The 19,537-nt window shown below is 44.8% G+C and overlaps 1 protein-coding gene across 2 annotated transcripts; it reads right to left on the bottom strand.

The window, feature by feature from the left end:
• Positions 1-305: 305 nt before the first annotated feature.
• cracr2aa (calcium release activated channel regulator 2Aa) lies at positions 306-19,214 on the bottom strand. Of its 2 annotated transcripts, none has more exons than XM_061251847.1 (17): positions 19,000-19,214; positions 16,559-16,670; positions 16,107-16,296; positions 15,469-15,663; positions 13,125-13,215; positions 12,646-12,741; positions 10,893-11,080; positions 10,296-10,367; positions 9,849-9,894; positions 9,440-9,531; positions 8,430-8,916; positions 6,971-7,103; positions 4,057-4,138; positions 3,106-3,220; positions 2,700-2,801; positions 2,311-2,387; positions 306-1,909 (listed from the first exon to the last, which is right to left on the bottom strand). In XM_061251847.1, the coding sequence occupies exons 1-17, from the start codon at positions 19,075-19,077 to the stop codon at positions 1,810-1,812; spliced, it is 2,256 nt and encodes a 751-aa protein (XP_061107831.1). In that variant the 5' UTR covers positions 19,078-19,214; the 3' UTR covers positions 306-1,809. The 2 variants fall into 2 exon arrangements, with proteins under 2 accessions (XP_061107831.1, XP_061107832.1); XM_061251848.1 differs by having other exon boundaries at positions 15,469-15,615.
• Positions 19,215-19,537: the final 323 nt, after the last annotated feature.

Below are 19,537 nucleotides of genomic sequence, written 5' to 3'. Positions count from 1 at the left end.
CTCCACCTGGTCAGGACCTTTGCTCTTTTGTCATTAGGACATATTAGGATGAATGATGTCACTGTACAGTTTACCTTCCTTATGTTACTGCTGCCATGGAAGTAGTTACTGTCAAATTAATAAAATGACTGAATCATCTCCATAGAACAGTGTTACACACTTTGTCCACAGGGTGGCACCCCAACCACACCCAGATCTAAGGCCACACTCAGGCCTACATGTAGTTCTCAGAATTCCTAAAATTGCACCTGGAAGGAGGATAGTTTGAATAATCCAGGAGACTAAGGAGAAATACACCCCACCCCTTCTCAGCTTTTTTGTGTTATATTTGTATTTATACATCATTTATTCATAATGAAAGACACATAGTTATATTTTCATAATTAAACTCAATCATCAAACTTACAACAGCAACACTGTTCAATCTGTACAGACATGTGCAAATGTGATTGATAGAAATCACAGGTAAAAATAGTGGTTTGTGAAATAGTGGTTTTCCTCTGCTCTACAGTGTTCATTTCACAGTGTACTTTGCTGAGTGTTAGAATGATAAAAGACAGACGCTTCTGGCCGATCCAGTGCAAAGTGAAAAGCAGAATCTCACAGAACACTGTACTTTTTACATCATCTAATTTTCTGGATCAGGAAATCTACTGGTCTGTCCTGTTTTTGTACATGTCCTGCCTCTGGTCAACAGCAGAGGGCGCCATTGCATCAGTGAGTTTCACCGATGAGTAGAATCATCAGTGCACATGAAATCTGCTTGACACCAGGCAACTCCATGCGTGCGGCTAAAGTGTATTGATGAGGATAAAATTTGTCTTTTCGGTTGAATAAGAACAACACAGTCAACCTTCACAGTGAAAAATAGGCCAGAGGATAACCAAATTATTTCACGCTGACATATTCGAACAAGCTTCATTGAATAAATGGGTGCATCCCAGAAATACCTTTCCTAGAGTGATGGTACACTAAGCTGAATAAATATTAGCATTTATAGTATTACACCTTTGACAAACTTTCAAAATGACAATAATTGACTCCCCCGTAAAAAGAAAAGCATTGGGAAAACTATTCAGGACAATACTGTACATACAACGCACAGTCCTTATAAACTACCACCTCCACACAGGAAACTGAAATTACACCATGTTTTACATTGTCATCCAAGGCTTTCAAGTCATGATGTGCGTTTACACGGTAACCCGATTCAAAGAAACCTCACTGACTTTTAAGTTCAATAAGGAAAATAGTCTTTCTTTTGCCAGTTGCAAGATCTAAATTCAGAAGAAATGGACAGCCCCTGGTAGAAACTCTACTGTATGACCATCTTAAAGTAAACTAAACACCACTCTCTCCCCTTTGATTCACATGTAAAGCTGGTTTTGTTTAGCCATGTAGTTTTGAAGAAGAATTCTCACATTTTGAAACTAATAGGCAGGATAAATCCATATTTTAAATAGAATAGTGTGTATCCAATCATCCTGTTGCTCCAACGTAATATTCATAGAGCCAAAGCTTCCTTCTCTTCCTTGTCTCCTGCAGTAAACTATGGACATTAAACATTGTGTAAAAAGTGCCCTCAAATTCAGTGCTGACAGAGAGAATAGCTACAACGATTTTAAAAAGGTTTAGAGGAGCAGGGCAGAGGAGAGCCAGGCCGAGGGGCAGGAGGAGAGCCAGGCCGAGGGGCAGGAGGAGAGCCAGGCCGAGGGGCAGGAGGAGAGCCAGGCCGAGGGGCAGAGGAGAGCCAGGCCGAGGGGCAGAGGAGAGCCAGGCCATGGGGCAGGAGGGGGAGGAGGTGCAGCTCTATGGTAGGGAGCAGCAGGATCTCCTGGTGTTATCGGGGGAATCCTGAAGTAGCTGCACGGTCTTCTCCTTCTCCCGATCCTCCTGAGCCTTCAGAATCCTGCAACACCGATGTGCGCGCGCACACACACACACACACACAAACACCACACACACCACACACACACACACACACATACCACACACGTCAAATTCTCCTCTGTGCATGCGCTTTTTGTTTATGACTGATTGGTATTTATTAACATACACATATGGATACAAAAAAAGGCGTATCTATGCGTGTTTGATAAATCCGGCGGAATTTGTTAGTTCGGTTCTGATCACATATGGATTTATGAAAATACTGATGAATGAGGCCCAGTGTGTAAGTGTGTAATATGGTGTGTAAGCGTGGTATGGTGATTAAGCTTGGGGCAGGCAGGCCGAGGGCACACTTGTCCCATTCAATATTAATATTCCTTGAAATATTAGACAGAATGTTTACACTAATCTGACACTTGCCTTGCCAGGTGAACCATGGACTCTGTCACATTGTGACCAGAGAGGGCGCTGCACTCATAGAAGATCAGCTCACAATCCTATAGAGGGCAGGGAGTGGTGAATATATATATCATTATCATTAACAGCAGCAATAGAAATACAGTACATATCCCTACATATATATATATACACATCCCATTGCACCAGCTCAGCAGCCTGAGGCTCATGGGAAATGTAGTCACACTACATACATCCACTGCTGAATTGTATGCTTTAGAAACAAAACTAAAGTGAAGTAGTGAAGATTAACTTTAATGCTTAATAAGGCCACATATCTCCATGGAAACTATAAAACAGAGTTGGAGGAAACAGCTCCTCCTCATTGGACAGAATGTTTTGCACTCACTCACCTTGGCTAGTTTTTCACCCAATCTGCTCTGAACCTGCCTCTCGTTCTCTTTGTCAGTTTTGTTGCCCAGGAGCATGATGGGAATGAACTCTCCGGCACCTTCCTGGAAGCATCAGCAGCACCAGAGTGAGGCAGATTCCCACAATGATTTCAGTAGCTCTATCAAATATTCCCACAATGATTTCAGTATCTCTACCAAACATTCCCACAATGATTTCAGTACCTCTACCAAACATTCCCAAGATGATTTCAGTACCTCTACCAAATATTTACACCATGATTTCAGTACCTCTACCAAACATTCCTACAATGCTTTCCGCACTTACGTTTGTAATAATGCTTATCCCTGTCGGAGGACAGTTTTGCCTGATTATCAGCGTCACAGTTCACCTGTAGGCTCGACTCACCTGTATGCTTGTCAGCCACTGGCGGACGGCGGTGAAGGTTTGCACGGAGGTGATGTCATACATAACCACCACCCCGTCTGCTTTCCGGAAGAACTGCTTTGTGATGCTGCGGTACCTGTGCAAGCAAACATCCCTGTTCACCTTCAGCAAGGTAACAGCGTTCTCACCTGGCCTGGGGAACGAGGAGCTACTGCAGGGCTGGTGATTACCTCTCCACTCAGCTCAGCCAGTGATGGACCCTTATCACTGCTGCTCGTTATCAATTACATTACATTAGTCAATTTAGCAGACACTCTTAACCAGAGCGACGTACAATGAAGTGCAAATTCAGGAACAAGTGCGTTGAAGACCCTGGAGTAAAGTACAGTTGCAAGTCCTTGCATTTCATGCATTTCATGCATTTGCTAACAACTCATGGATGTATTCGCTACATGATATTCATACATAAGCAAACCATCAATGAACTTATAATTAGTTAAGCATTAACAAATACATTAACAGAGCTGTAGAGATTAACTTCTCAGTAGTAGTTAGTTAACAACTACATTAGTTATTTTTATTTATTGAAATGATTGCAATTTTTTTACTTTTCCCCATCTTTGGTACAGCCAATCATGTTCTGCAACAGGTCTGCTAAGCTGAATTGCACCGATCTGCAAGCTGAGCTCTATGTGTGTAGCTGCCACTGAACTGCAGGTCTCTGTTCGCCCAGAGGAGGCGCTAGTATATGACGAGATGAGGACAATCCTGCTGGCCAATAAGGATAATCCCCTCCCTCCTTGGGAAACCCTACAGCCAATTGCATGCCGCATTGTGGGGGCTGTCAGATGAATTTCTACAGCAGACAGCTGCGATCATCACTAACCCACAGTCCTAGTCCAGGGCAGTGGACTTTGAGGATTTTAAAAGGAAACAAACAGTATTGTGAGAAATTAATTTTGTGCATCTCACCTTTCCTGTCCAGCTGTGTCCCACATCTGCAGGGCCACCTTGTTGTTCTCTACAATCAGCGTCTTCACACTGTAGTCTATGCCTGCAGGGAGCCCAACCACACAGGAAAAGACCCCATAACGTTATTTATTCCAGCCATTAAGCAGTTAAAATATACTACAAAACAAAACTAAAAACAAGTAAGTTAGAAGTATTCAGAAAAATGCCTATTAACCTGAAATGTAGTAGCTCAGAACAGTGACCTACCGTCCTATTAATTTTTCACACCAATCCTAACATGCTGTACCGTAGCATGCCAACAGTTCAACAGCTAGAGATCCTTTTTTGAGCTGCTAATGAGTAGATTCAAGAGAGCCAAATTATAGTTTAAATGAAAACCTGCAATGAAAACAGTAAATTTCCAAGAACAGGGTTGGGAAGCAATGTTCAAGCCACAACATTTCAGGTTAATAGGCAGTTTTCTGGAACTTTCTCTGTAGAACCATACGGAGGCACCGTTTCCCCCTTACTCTTTCATGCAGAAAAATCAATTTTAATGAGAAAGTATGCAGCCTTTCCAGATGGGAAAGGTTAAAGACAGATGAAAGCACTGCCATTGATTTTTAGAAATAATTTTAGCCGAAAGTAAAAAGTCAAGCGGAACATGTCCCGACTCATCCAAAGAAGAAAAACGAGCCTAAAAGGTCAGAAATAACAGGGCTTTTAAACACACTACTTTGCTGTAGTTCAGCCTTTGGCGCTCATATTAGCAGTATGACCGTAAAAGACACACTAATATTGACAAGAGTTATCACTTAAAAAACATAAAAGCAACATTATTGTACTATTGTCCCTTGATAAATCTCAAATAGGATTCCATGCGACTTAAAAAAGCACAGGAAAGAGATGTAAAGATATGGTTAAAAGGTTTCTCATTAAATAAAAAAACCATTATATTAAAAAAGAGAGTAAAAGCTCTCTACAGCACTAATGGATGCAGTGAGAGAGAAACTGTCTATGTGTGTCCGTGTGTCTGTGTTTGAGTTTTGTGTATGTGTGTGTGTGTCTGTGCAAGTTTTGCATATGTATGTGAGTTTTATGCGTGTGTATGTGTGTGTGTGAGTTTTGTGCATGTGTGTGTGTGAGTTTTGTGTATGTGTGTGTCTGTGTGTGTGTTTTCTGCATGTGTGTGTGTGTGTGTGTGTGTGTGTGTGAGTTTTGTGTGTGTGTATGAGTGTGTCTGTGTGTGTGAGTTTTGTGTATGTGTGTGTCTGTGTGTGTGTGTTTTCTGCGTGTGTGTGTGTGTGTGTGTGTGTGTGTGTGTGTGTGTGTGTGAGAGTTTTGTGCATGTGTGTGAGTGTGTATGTGTTGCTGATCATTCACACAGCCAGCTCATCATTACATCAGGAAACACCATGACATGGGGTGAGAGAGACTGCAGGGTACAGAGAGAACACAGGGAGACTGCAGGGTACAGAGAGACTGCAGGGAGACTGCAGGGTGCAGAGAGACTGCAGAGAGACTGCAGGGTACAGAGAGACTGCAGGGAGACTGCAGGGTACAGAGAGAACACAGAGAGACTGCAGGGTACAGAGAGACTGCAGGGAGACTGCAGGGTACAGAGAGACTGCAGGGAGACTGCAGGGTACAGGGAGACTGCAGGGTACAGGGAGACTGCAGGGTACAGAGAGACTGCAGGGTACAGAGAGACTGCAGGGTACAGAGAGACCACAGGGAGACTGCAGGGAGACTGCAGGGTACAGAGAGACCACAGGGAGACTGCAGGGAGACTGCAGGGTACAGAGAGCACATGGTCCAGAGAGAATGCAGGGAGAGATTTCAGTTCAAGCCCTTTCATGTGATGCCGTTTGGCCCTGTGCTACTCTGCGCTACTCAATCCCACAGCGGGAGAAAAAACACACTAATCCCCCACACTGAAGTCATGGAGTTAGATAAAGAGTTTAACACAAGAATGAGACATTGTTCTTCAGCCAAATGTTTCTGTGTGAGAAAGAGCAACAGGAATAAGGCATGCTTCTGCCATCTTTATTCCTAGAATGTGTTCAAATCATAGACTGTAGAAAAATATGGACCCAGTGCCTGTTACATCACCCACTGACTATCCATGGGCTTTTGAAAAGCGTTTTGAAGCCCAGGAAGTCAAGTTTACCAGCCCCGCTGGATTGTACATTTGGAGCCGGAGTGTGCGCAGCAGGGAAGGCGAGTGCGGCCCCTCTAGTAACCATTTGAAAGTGTGACGGGTCAGAATGTCCTATACTGGAGCCAACCACCGGTGGCGCTAGTGAGCACTGTCTGTCATGGTCTCTCAGCATGACCAGGAAATGAGCTTCAAAAAACAAGCTCGGATTGGCCACTTGGTACAAATGGAATAAAGATGAGTGCAGCAAAACAAAGGTAAAGTCCCAGTCATTGCTGCTGTCCTCTAACACAGCTACAGTGGGCCCAATACAAAGTGAGAACTGTAGTTAGCTAGAGACTGGTACATACAGTATAGCAATATATGCATTTTGTTCTGTAAATAGGGACATTTACATGAGCAAACTTTATCAGATCCTGTACACGTGTCGTTATTTGCATTTGTATTGGTTCTTGTTTGTTTTGCGTTATACTTTCTCTTTTTTCTCTCTTCCTTTATGCTCTATTTTTATTTTCATTTTATATACAATTTCTTCCTATTTAGTCTTCTAATATAATGTCTCACTTTGTATCCGTCAATTAAAATAATCTATATAAACTTTTTAGGCGAGGTTCTAGCATAAGCCCCCTGCGGTTTCCTGTACTGCGATTAAATATTTATTCTCTATAACTGTCCTGAATTGTAGATTTGTGCAGAAGATTAATTTAAAATAAAAGAAAACGATGCTAGATGCAGTGCGAGCTGTACCTAGGATGTTGTCTACAGTGCGATACATACCCACGGTTGCAGAGGTTCCTGGGTAAAAGCAGTCGTCACAGAAACGACGCAGCAGGGACGTCTTCCCCACGCTGGAATTCCCCACGAGCACGATCTTAAAGAGGCGGTCTGGGGTGGAGGCCACGCCCTCCTCCTAAGAGTGACAGACACACTGAGTAAAAGTTTCTGACTGAATACACTGCACGTCCTGCTGATATTAAAAGAGTAGTGGCCACATGTGCTTGTGTTAAGACATGATATGATTCAGAGCGAGAGAATAAAATGTGCCGTACTGGAAATGAGTGTAGGAGACATTTAAGAGCACTGCACTCCACACAATGGAGGCAGGTGAGTCACTCCTTACACTCTGTCCTTATGAGAGAGAAGCTCAGTCACTCCTTACACTCTGTCCTTATGAGAGAGAAGCTCAGTCACTCCTTACACTCTGTCCTTATGAGAGTAGCTCAGTCACTCCTTACACTCTGTCCTTATGAGAGTAGCTCAGTCACTCCTTACACTCTGTCCTTATGAGAGTAGCTCAGTCACTCCTTACACTCTGTCCTTATGAGAGAGTAGCTCAGTCACTCCTTACACTCTGTCCTTATGAGAGAGTAGCTCAGTCCCTCCTTACACTCGGTCCTTATGAGAGTAGCTCAGTCACTCCTTACACTCTGTCCTTATGAGAGTAGCTCAGTCACTCCTTACTCTGTCCTTATGAGAGAGTAGCTCAGTCACTCCTTACACTCTGTCCTTATGAGAGAGTAGCTCAGTCACTCCTTACACTCTGTCCTTATGAGAGAAGCTCAGTCACACCTGCACTGCCCTCGTGGGAAACAGCACACCTGCCTCCACCATGTGACCTTCCCCCTACTCTCAGCTTGTCTGATATGGAAAAGCTACACAACTTTCCCTCTGGGTTAATTATCAACTGACAAGTACAGACCTTCCTTTAACCTCCTTAAAGTCACTATGTGGGTTCTGCACAGGCTCAGAGCCACTCTACAGGTACGAGAGAAAGTGGGGGTTGAGGGGTGTTTGTAGAGCAGACGAGCCCAATCGTGTGGGCTGAGAGTATGCAGGTTTTTATTCCAAACTGTCACTACACCTGCTGATTTCACCAATTAACACCCCCTCAACCAGAGAGAAGGAAACTCATTTGTGAAGTCAGATGGTGTAGTAATTAGTAGACTCTTGGCCCTCCAAGGCACATAATTTGGCATCACTGGTGTTAAGGAACTGGGCTAGTAACTGGGAGGTTGCTAGTTGGTTTATCTCCCAGATAGAGCACTGCCATCCTATCCTTCAGCAAAGAAGTTCACTCTGGATAAGAGCTACTGCTAAATGCCTCAATGTACAACATAAGGGCGACACTCCTCGGGAACAGGAGAAAACACATAAATAAAGCTTAAGAACAAAGTAAATAACTTTTTACTTTAATTTACTTTTTACAGTAAAATAGCAGATGAGGTGCACTGCTTACCTGGCGGACGGTTTCCTTGCCAACAGGCTGCCCCCTGGGGGAGGAGGGCGTGTCTGTTTCAGTGAGGGGCGTGTCTGTGTCTGTAAGGGGCGTGTCTGTGTCCGTGGTGGGTGTGTCCGTGTCACCGGGGGGCGGGTCTTGGTCAGCGGGGGAGGGGAGAACCCTGTGTTCTGCAGTCGGAGATTCCGGTTGGGTGGAGGAATTGTCACTCATCTCCAGATCTGTATGCACCTCCTCCTGCTCCACCTCTTCCTTCTCTTCCTCCTCCTCCTCCTCCTCACCCCACTGCTGCAGCTGGGCCTGGTAGTGGTTCTGCAGCAGGTGGGGGAGGTGGTCCTCCTCGATGGAGATGATCCTCTGGAGCTGTGCTCTCCCTGCGGCCGCTCTCGAAAACGGGGCCTCCGTCCCGAGGCCGGACCCCTGCCCGTTCACAGCCCCCAAACTCTTCATCCCGTGCAGTAGGGCCAGCTCGTCATCCTCATCGTCACTGCAGAACAAGAGAGAGCGAGAGTGAACAAGAGAGAGAGATTTCAGACTTCAAAAACACCAACCACCAAGAACAAAACAAACCAAAACCCCACAGGCAGAGATAGAGATCGAGATAGAGGGCAAGAGATACAGATGGAGAGATAGAGAGATGGCGTCTTCTGGTAAGCATGATTCGACAGTGAGCTGTGCACAGACCACAACTGACTCTGCACCATATCACTCGATTTAATCACCTCCAAACTCCAGACACCCCTCAGTATAGCTACTGAGTTTCCTCTCTTTATCCTGACCAGTGCATAGGTAAGCAGTGTTTGACAAAACCTTTCAAGAGCTGTAGTTATCATCCACCTCTACCCTTTTATGATATGGCGATGAGGCAGGGCCCTGTTTCACAAAGCAAGATTACCAAGTTAGCTGGATTACTGCAATAAAACTGGAGCAGGGACTCAAGTGAAAATAGCTGTTCCAGGTCTACAGTTATTCAGCTAACTGTGCATTAAGGTCACTGATGCTTTGGCCACCTTTTTAGGGACTGCTGCCTGTCACCGTGGTTCAGTCCTGTAATCCAACCTGGCCTGTGCTTCCGGGCCTTTCTGAGAGAATCCTTGGATTTCTGGCACAGAGTGAAGAGTGTTAGTTACATTTAGAGTTTCATTTAAAGCTGAAGTTTGACAGAAATACATTAAAAATGATTAAAATATTTTTATAATACTACTCTCCTACAAAGCAGTTAAAAAAAAATTGGTTACACTGTTCCTCAATTTATAATTATAGCAGTGAGATGCAAGTGCAACTTCATTAACATTACACAAATTATACCTTATTATGACAATATAAAAAACTGTGAGCAGGTATTTCAGTCTAATGTGTAGCATATGAATCCCTGTGGTTTGACTCGATCATGCAGTGTATTAAAAGCACAGGACTTACTGAATAACACACATCCCGCTCATCTCGCAAGAGTTTATTCATTTCCCTGCACAAAAGATTATTAAATAGCATGAGCACATAATGTACAAAGCAGCTAATGTAAATGTACAATATACTGTATGTAAAATATATGTTCTATATGCCAAATATCTATTTGGACAACTGTAATAGAGACCCCTCTTAATGTCCAAATTTCACACAGATGTGACCACCAGGTGAGATGGTTCCACTGGTTCTACTATCAAACTGATATAAGAATACAGAGGATGAACTGTACTGAGATGACAAATGACAAGTCTGAGCATTTTACTGTTTGTGCAGGAACCCTGCTTAATGTACGTTGCATATTTCATATTTGCATCACGTGTTTGTGTCATGAGATTTACATACACACGCATCACGTGTTCAGCAGGTGCAGACTGTGTGTGGTTCTGTAAGTTTCTGTACCTCAGTAGGTCCAGCTGTTTCAGAAGGCTTGCTCTCTCTCTCTGCATCCCCTCTGTGACCCGATACAACTCCCTGTGGACAGAACTACACCTCAGCACACAGCTGCCCCTCCATGCACAGATCCTGCACAGAGCCATGGACACGTGCTTTGGAGTGGCAGACACTGGTCACTCATATTCAGGACTCTGTGATAACTCACATCCTGAGTTCCCGTTGCAGCGCACGCACGCACACACACACACACACACACAGTTATCTCTGTTATATGTGGCTCATATAACAGAGTGCAGCACACTCACAGTTAGCTCACATCTCGCGGTCCTGGTGCAGCACACACACACACAGTTATCTCACATCTCGCGGTCCTGGTGCAGCACACACACACACAGTTGTCTCACATCTCACGGTCCTGGTGCAGCACTCACACACTCACACACACACACACACACACACACAGTTGTCACATCTCGTGGTCCTGGTGCAGCACACACACACACACACACACACACAGTTAGCTCACATCTCGCGGCCCTGGTGCAGCACACACACACACACAGTCATACACAAACAGCGCTATCTCTGTTCTATGAGGCTCACATCTCGCGGTCCTGGTGCAGGCGGGAGGACTCCTCCTGCAGGTGGCTGAGGGTGTCCTGGGCGTGGATCAGCTCCTGGCAGGTGTGTCTGAGCTCCTGCTGCAGATCCTCATTGGTCTGTTTCAGCTTGACATTCTCCACCCTGCTCTCCTGCTGCCTGCTCTGCAGATCCTGACACTGCTGCTCCAGCTGCACACACACACACACACAGCTTCAGTTAATGCTCACATCAACCATCAGAATGCGGAAGAAAATGTGATCTCAATGATTTTGACCCAGGCATGATTGTTGGTGCCAGATGGGCTGGTTTGAGTATTTCCGTAAGTGCTGATCTCATGGGATTTTTACGCACAACAGTCTCTCGAGTTTCCTCAGAATGGAGTGAAAAAAAATTGTATCATGAATTGACAGTTCTGAACTGGCTTTTCCCATGCTAATGGTTCTTACCTCATTCTTTATACTCTCGTGAAACAGGAAGCGTTTCACTAAATGAGAGTAAATGTACTGAAATAACAGTATATAGTTTTCCTGTATGTTTGAACATAAAATATAGATTGTTATCCATGCAGCCTTTTTTTCTAATTTTTTATTCATTCTGGAACCCACTGTATATACAAACATACACATGCATCCATTGTCCATGTAAAAGGCAAACACACACACAAATGCATGCATCACATAGTACGTACACACATTACATTGCATTACATCATTGGCATTTGGCAGACGCTCTTATCCACCTGGATCACATGTGCAAACACACATTTGCATCCCATGTGTACACACAAACACACGCATGCATCAAATATGCACACACATACATGCATCACATATGTACATGCCCGCACACATACACGAAATCTGCACATTAACACAAGCTGCTATGTTAAGTGTTAATCCAGCGTCATGCTAGCATCCCTTTTGTACAGAATCAATGTTTACAGAGTGGTTCAGAGCTACTCATTAGCCACAGTAATTAAGACACACCAAAAGCCCTGTAAACAGCTTTTAATGACTGTGCCACGGAAGATGCCAGCTTCCCTTTATTAAGACACACATTTACAAACTCACATAATTAGCCTGGATAGAGTGGGGAGGCAGTACACAGATTCGTACACTGAAATTTAAGTTGCGTAATGAGAGAGATAAAGTCGAAAGAGCTCACTTCACTAATGCGTTACACTTAATCAGTTATATTGTAACACATGCATCTGCAATCATAACTAATGTCATTTATTGAGCTGGAGTGAAAGCCAAACCCTTTGACAGAGCAGATGGGAACTGGACACTTTCTGTGGTGGAATCTGGCATGGAGAGTGTTGAGAATGGATGTAGAGTGGTGAGAGTGGATGTAGAGTGGTGTTTAGATATACATGTGTGCAGGTATACAGGTGTTTAGGTATACATGTGTGCAGGCATACAGGTCTTTAGGTATACATGTGTGCAGGCATACAGGGGTTTAGGTATACATGTGTGCAGGCATACAGGTCTTTAGGTATACATGTGTGCAGGCATACAGGGGTTTAGGTATACATGTGTGCAGGCATACAGGTGTTTAGGTATACATGTGTGCAGGCATACAGGTCTTTAGGTATACATGTGTGCAGGTATACAGGGGTTTAGGTATACATGTGTGCAGGTATACAGGTGTTTAGGTATACATGTGTGCAGGTACACAGGTGTTTAGGTATACATGTGTGCAGGTACACAGGTGTTTAGGTGTACAAGTGTGCAGGTACGCAGATGAATCTCACCCTCCTGTGTTTGTGGAAGAGCTGCTCCAGCTCCTGTTCCTTGTGGTTGAGCTGCTGCTCCAGGTCCTGACTGCGTGAGAGGAAGCGCTCAGAGTCCTGCAGGAAAGAGCAGTGCGTGTTGGGTACCACAGCCCTATATGCTGGGACTGCGAGAACACTGCATGCTGGTTACCACAGCCCTGTTTGCTGGGACCTGTAGCAATGAATGCTGGGTAAGGGCGATAGCACCTGTAGCAGTGTATGCTGGGTAAGGGTAAACATACAATAGCAGTGCATGCTGGGTAAAAGTGACACTTCCTGTAGGTGGGTAAGGGTGACAGCACCTGTAGCAATGCATGCTGGGTAAAGGTGACTGCACCTGTAGCAGTGCATGCTAGGTAAAACTGACAGCACCTACAACAGTATGCACTAGGTAAGGGCGAGCATACTAAAGCTGACAGCACCTGTAGCAGTGCATGCTGGGTAAAGGGTGGCCATACCTGCAGAAGGATCCGGTCCTTCTCAGTCTTGATCTGCTGCTCCATCTCCTCGTACAGACGCTGAATCTCGTCATCATGAGTCGCAGCTTTTCTGCAAAAACACCCACAGCTCTAAGCTCTGTGCCTTATTAATTTTGCTTAATAAGACAGGCAACAAGGTGAAAGCTCCACAATTAATTTCCATATCCTCAACTACAAGGATCCCCATTATGTTTCTCTTATACACACACCTTCTGTAAGCCTTATGGGAATCAGCACAACAACAGACAATACACGTGGCTGGTAATAAGCACAGCGCGACGGCACAAAGCATTAATGCAGCTCAGGTGCTAATCAACTGCACATACAGACACCACTGTGGCAATTAAAAAACACTCCTTACACAGCCAATTAATTAAGGAATAATCCATGACGAGGCAGTCATTACACAGTTTTAACGCACAAAAAAGGAAAAGATTATAGCTTATAGAGAGGTGTCCATTTCAGGACATCACATAGTAGGTAGCTAGTAACGTTAACAATCAACCAAAACATTAGAGAGCTGGACTTTGACGTAATGTTACATCACAAAACCATTCACAGTTATATCAGATGCCATTTCACAATCAATTTGAAATGTAAATAGCTTTATTGGCATGTCGTGGATTTTGGTCTCTCCTTGGCAAACTGCAGGCAGCGTATTAATCTAGAACGGTGATTAAGCTCGACCGGGACTACCTGCCAAACGTTTAACGATTATACAAAAATAAGCACCACCTAGCATCCAATCATAATCGAGTATTCACCAAGAGCGTGATATAAAACCACTCAATGTACATTCAGCAAACACTTACTCCAATACCTGCCTACCTCTAATTCTCACTTAAAGGGCGAAAGATTTTAAAAATGTCTGACAGGCCTGCAGATTACCAGTTACTCAAAAATGATACATGACACATTCTATAAGGCATTACCACAAAACGCTGAACTTTGAATGTATTCTCCAATGCGATAAAAGGCTGTCCATTAAATCACATCTACCAGGAAACCGGAGTCTGAAGAGATGGCAAGAAAACTGTATCTTTTGGCATTCCAACAACGACCAAATCAATCTTCCAGGATTTGATTGCAAGTGACTGTATGTATAGGGGGCTGTGTGGGGCTGTGTTTGGCTGAGTGAACTTTCAGTTGTTATTTATTTGCTTGTGGTCTCTGGGAAGCCAACAGGAAACTAAGAAGTTCACACTTTACACAAGGGGCCACCCAAGTGCATTCTCTTTTCACTTGGGTGGCTCCAGAGGAGGGGAGGAGTTTAACTGGGTCACAAGTCATGATGTCACAGGTTCATTCTTCAGAGAAGCACAGTCTCTCAGTATAAAACTAACCTCCGTCTTCCACTCACTTACAAGTTCACACATGCACAGCAGGCATCTTCATTTCCACAGAGGAACCATTTTTTGGTTCTTTCTGGAACCTTCATCATAAATGTGAAGTGTGAAAACTCCTTATTTTGCCCAACAAGGAACCCTTTAACTAGATGGGGTTCTTCTATGGAATCACCGGGTTCCTTTTGGAACCGTTTTTTCTGCGTATACTCCAACCGGGCGTACAGTGCCACACTAACTTCAATATTTGCATCTCAAACATCCATCCCTCTCGGTGGAAGCTGTGATGACTCGGTTCAGTTCACAGATGGGTGTGACCAAGGCCAATATGGGAAGACTTAGATGACCTATTCATGAATATTCATAAACAAACACCAACAGAAGGATGCAGAATGGAAGAGCTGGGCATCTGTTTGCCATGAGTTGTCACCCAAGTATTTTGCAGATATTAAGTGAATTTATAATCGGCAAAAGAAAATGCAAATGTTGAATGTTCCAAGCAACTACTGTTTTGCAAATGTTCTGAAGAGGACACAAAAGGATTACATTATCAAACGACTGCCAGCTGGGGCCAGCTGCCCATTTTTGGGCTTTCTGGAGCGGAGTCATGTGACTTAGATCCCAGTCGCGTCAAATTCATTATTTCAAAAAATATATTTGTTTCTATCACCCTTATCAGACCTTCTTATCAGCTATTAGCAACTTATCCGCATTGACCAAGCATAAAAACTGTTTTGCAATATTTTGCCGTTACACTCAGATGCTTTCTTTTTAAATATTACACTTGATTCATCAACTCATAACACAAACACAGCATGCGGCTTCTTGTGTGAGCGAGGAAGCAATTAGATAAAGGAGTTAAATCCACACAGGTCAGTAATTTCAAGACTCAAACTGGTTTCCACTCAAGTTTACAAATTCAGAATTTGCATGAAAACGGTTTGATGGAAATCCCACTATAGAGACTGTATGGTACTCACCTCTTGAGGGCGCTCTCCATCTCCTTCTTCTCCTGGTTGGCCTCGTTGATCTGGTAAGTGACTCTGGCCAGGAACTCCTCGAAGTTGGACAGGAGGTGAGGTTCGTCTCGGCGAAGCTGGGCCCACAGGCTACGTACCTGGGCTGGGCTGGGGGCAGGGTGGGGCGGGGCAGGGGAGGTCAAATTTGGGTTGGGTCTAATTGTTGAGAGGAGACACTGTGCTAAGTCTCATAGCAGCAGACAGAAACTACTGGACTTGACAAACAGCACCTTCACAAGAGCCTGGAAAAATTGCAAAGTAAATGAGCCACAGATATTTAAATGCACTCGATTTCAATGTCTGGTACAACTCGAGAGAATAGAGCCCTGTTTCAAGAAGCAAGATTATGGACTTAGCTGGATAGCTGTACTGAGGAAAACCTGGGACCCTAGCAAACCTGGAACATGGACTGAAGTAAAAAGAGCTGGGTTGGACTCAGTGCAGTTATCCAGCTAACTCAGCAATTCTGCTTTGTGAAACAGGGCCCAGGGCCCTTGGGGCACACCAGAGAGACCAAGCCCCACCCCATCCCGAAGCTGCACCCAACCGAGGCAGCCCTGCCCATTAGCACCACCCCAGCTCCTTCCCTCTGTTCTTACTCCTCAAAGATGCAGCTCGCCCCCAGGCTCTCCATCAGCATGCAGAAGTGTCTCTCCTCCTCATCCTCGCCTCGCACCAACCGCGCCTCCCACTGCCTCTGGTACAGCACCTCCAAGGAGCCCTGTGTCCTGTCCACCTCCTCCTCTGCCTCGCCCAACTGAGAGATGCTCCGCCCAAACAGGAAGTGGCCTGCGCAGGGAAACAAAAACAACACATCACAACAGCACCAACACCTGTGACCAGTCACCAACTGGTATTAACTATATGTGACCTGCTCGATCAAATGGACCCCAAAACATATTTTGAGTTTTATAAACTAGTTGTTAAGATAAAAGCTATAATAACGGAATAAAAGCTTCCTAAAGATACCAAAGTTATCTCTCTACTCCAGGGAGTTGTGTCCCGTTTCATTATGAGTGCCACCAAACCATGTTTTTGGAGAAAAACCCACTGAATCCGGAGGAGAACTCCTCCAGGGTGAGGTATCCGTTGGCGTCGGTATCCAGCGTGTCGAAGACGTTCTCCAGCTCATCTGCGCTGAGGGGCAGACTCCCATGCAGCCTCTGTCACACAAGGTTCAGGACAGGTTCAGCCAATCAGAAAAAACTGCTCCGAAACAATCCACTGAAATACATTACTGAAAACATTTCAGGCAAGAAAAAGTGATGCAGTTGCTGAATCTTGATTCACATTTGATCTGCAGAACCTAATTGATCCGAGCTCTGTCTTGCCAGGCGAGCTGCGCTGATGTGCACTGCCAGGCTCTTGTTTACATGACTTATACGACAGGTCAGGACCACTCGTAAATGTTCCTACCTAAGGAAAAACTCAAAATAAGAGAAAATTGGTGAATTGCGCCAAGTTCCCTTCAATCAGTCATTTTAAGAGATTTCAGCGATTAAAGAACAAATCTGTTCGCACAAGTAGTTCTTGAGGTCCATTGTTCTCTCACTATCCACCTCAGCTTGTGTGGTGAGCGTTCAGGCGCAAAATGGCAGTCGCACATCACCCAGGTGGGTGCTACACATTGCTGGTAATTGAGATGAGTTTCCCCCTCACCACTACAAAGTGGTTTGAGTGTCTAGAAAAACACTATATAAATGCAATGATCTATTATTCTATGTTAAACACACTGTACTCAAGAGCTGTTGGAAGCAGCAGCAGAAGACTCACTTTACATAAAACCCGTAACGTTTTTATTCTAAGCATGGTTTCGGAGGGAGGGGGGCTTTTCCAGGGAACGGTTCTGGGGGCGAGGGGGGATAGCATGAATAAGGCAGGCATCGTGGGTAATTATGCATTGGTTAGGTCTGTAAATAGGATCAGAGCTCTTGAGTGTGTGGGGCAGAACTGTCAGGACAAAGGAGAAGCAGAGACAGCATCTACACAACAATACAGAGAGGAGAGGAGGATGAGGGGAGGAGAGAAGAGGAGAGGAGGAAGGGAGGAGAGGTGAGGAGGACAGGGGAGCAACGTGGTAGCCCAAAAGAAGGTGGACAAGGGCCCCCCACACCGCAAAAATAGTCAGTCTAAACAAGTGCTTCAGTCTTGTAATGAGACTTTCTTTTCATATCTTATTTCTTATCCAGATTTTTTTTCAAGTAGAAACTATTAGTTTGTTTTTGTCACTTTTTGCTTGACAAGTGATATTGTCTCACTCCATACACAAATATTGCAATGAGTCAAAATTGGCTTCATCTTACTTTGTATAAAAGTAACAGAAATGAAATTTTAAGTCAAAAGATATGCCTAAAATGCTTGTTAAGATTGACTTACTTTTTTGGCTTTTGCATTACAGCCCCCAGACCATTTGCATTAGTGCAGGAAGCCCAGATCTGGCCTGTTGGAGCGGTGTGGGCATGATGGGCAGGCTGGGTGAGGCGCTCACCCAGTAATTACATCAGGGGCTGCTCCGCACTCATAAGACATGGGGCTCATTCCAATCCCTTATTTTTCTCCTCTTTTTCCTTTTCTTTTCTCCTTTTCTTGCCCCTAGTTCTACCTATCGGAAGAGACTAGGAACATATGAAAGAAAGAGAAGTAAAGCTTGAATTCCGCAAATAGAATGTCCCTGCTACTTCAAACGTCAGTTCAAAGCCAGTTGTCAGTTACAGACGTGGCAGACGGGGAGAGGAGGATCCACAGGTCGATTGTTTATATGCCAGGCTTTCCAAAAAAATACTTCCGCAAAGGATGCGCTGATGTTTTCTTGCTCAAAGGAAAGACTGGAAGGAACATTTAATGGGTTGGAACGCCCTTAAAGATGGCGGACCTCGATCGATTTCCGGGTCAGGAGCAAGGAAAGGAAAGAATTGGAGAAAAATAAGAGATTGGAATGAGCCCACTGAATCATGAGGTAATTGTGGCTTTCTGAACCATAACGACCCTTTGATTAAAGACAGTGAAGCACAGCAGTAATTAAACTCCAGTGTGACCTGCACGAGATTTTACAGCTAAACCTTCTAAATCTTACTGTCCAACAGCACAGGAAGGGCCCATCCACACAAAGCATGGAAATCTGCAGGAGTACTTCAGTCCAGTACTTACAGCAGAACTAGTGCGTGTAGAAGCATAGAATGCATGTAATGATAGATAGATACAGTAGATAGATTGATAGATCGATAGATAGACCTGGGTGATGCATTGCTGCCATTTTGTGCCAGAACACTCACTACACACTAGCTGAGGTGGATAACAATGTTTTTGTCAATTGAATCACAGATGATTAGGTTGAAAGAGCCAGGGTTGGGAATTTAGCCAGGACAACGGGAACCCCCGACTCTTTGTAAAGAGTGTCATGGGATCTTTAATGACCAGAGTGAGTCAGGACCTTGGAGTATCGGTGTGTGTGTGTGTGGGCGCGTGCATGTAAGTGACACGCACTAATCATACCTGCATATCCCTCCGTGTGATGAATCCTTTGTCCTCGACGTCACAGACCCCAAAAAACTCCTGCGTTTTCTCCAGCATGGTGGTTGGGCCAGGGTCACAGAGGTCACCGAGGTCACTGCTGTTCCGGTACAGCGTTCCGGCGGTCCTGGGGGCCTGTTCCCTCAGACAGGCGCTGCGTGCTGCCTGGATCGCGCTGGTACTGGGGCCAGCTTCCATTCCGTCCTCCCCTCCCACCCCCAGATGGGGCAGAACCAGGCCCAGACCAAACCCCCCCCCCCCCCCCCCCCGTCCACTCACAAACAGATGATGATGTCACTGCTCATTATCGCTCAGCAACCAACTGTGCACAGGAAACTGTCAGACAAACACAGAGGAAGAGAGAGTCAAACCCCATGAAGACTCTAACCCAGCGGTCCTCACTCCTGGTCCTGGAGAGCCGCAGGTTGTGCTGGCTTTCGTTGTTTCTCAACACTTCATTCATCAAAGAAAACAGTTGATTAGTTAACTCGCCTCACTCTAAACCAGTGCTGCCCAAGGA

The sequence above is a fragment of the Conger conger genome, chromosome 8 (genome assembly GCF_963514075.1).
Source record: "Conger conger chromosome 8, fConCon1.1, whole genome shotgun sequence".
Classification (NCBI taxonomy): Eukaryota; Metazoa; Chordata; class Actinopteri; order Anguilliformes; family Congridae; genus Conger; species Conger conger.
The sequence above is the reverse complement of the archived record's forward strand: the minus strand, read 5'-3'. Positions and strand labels throughout refer to the sequence as shown.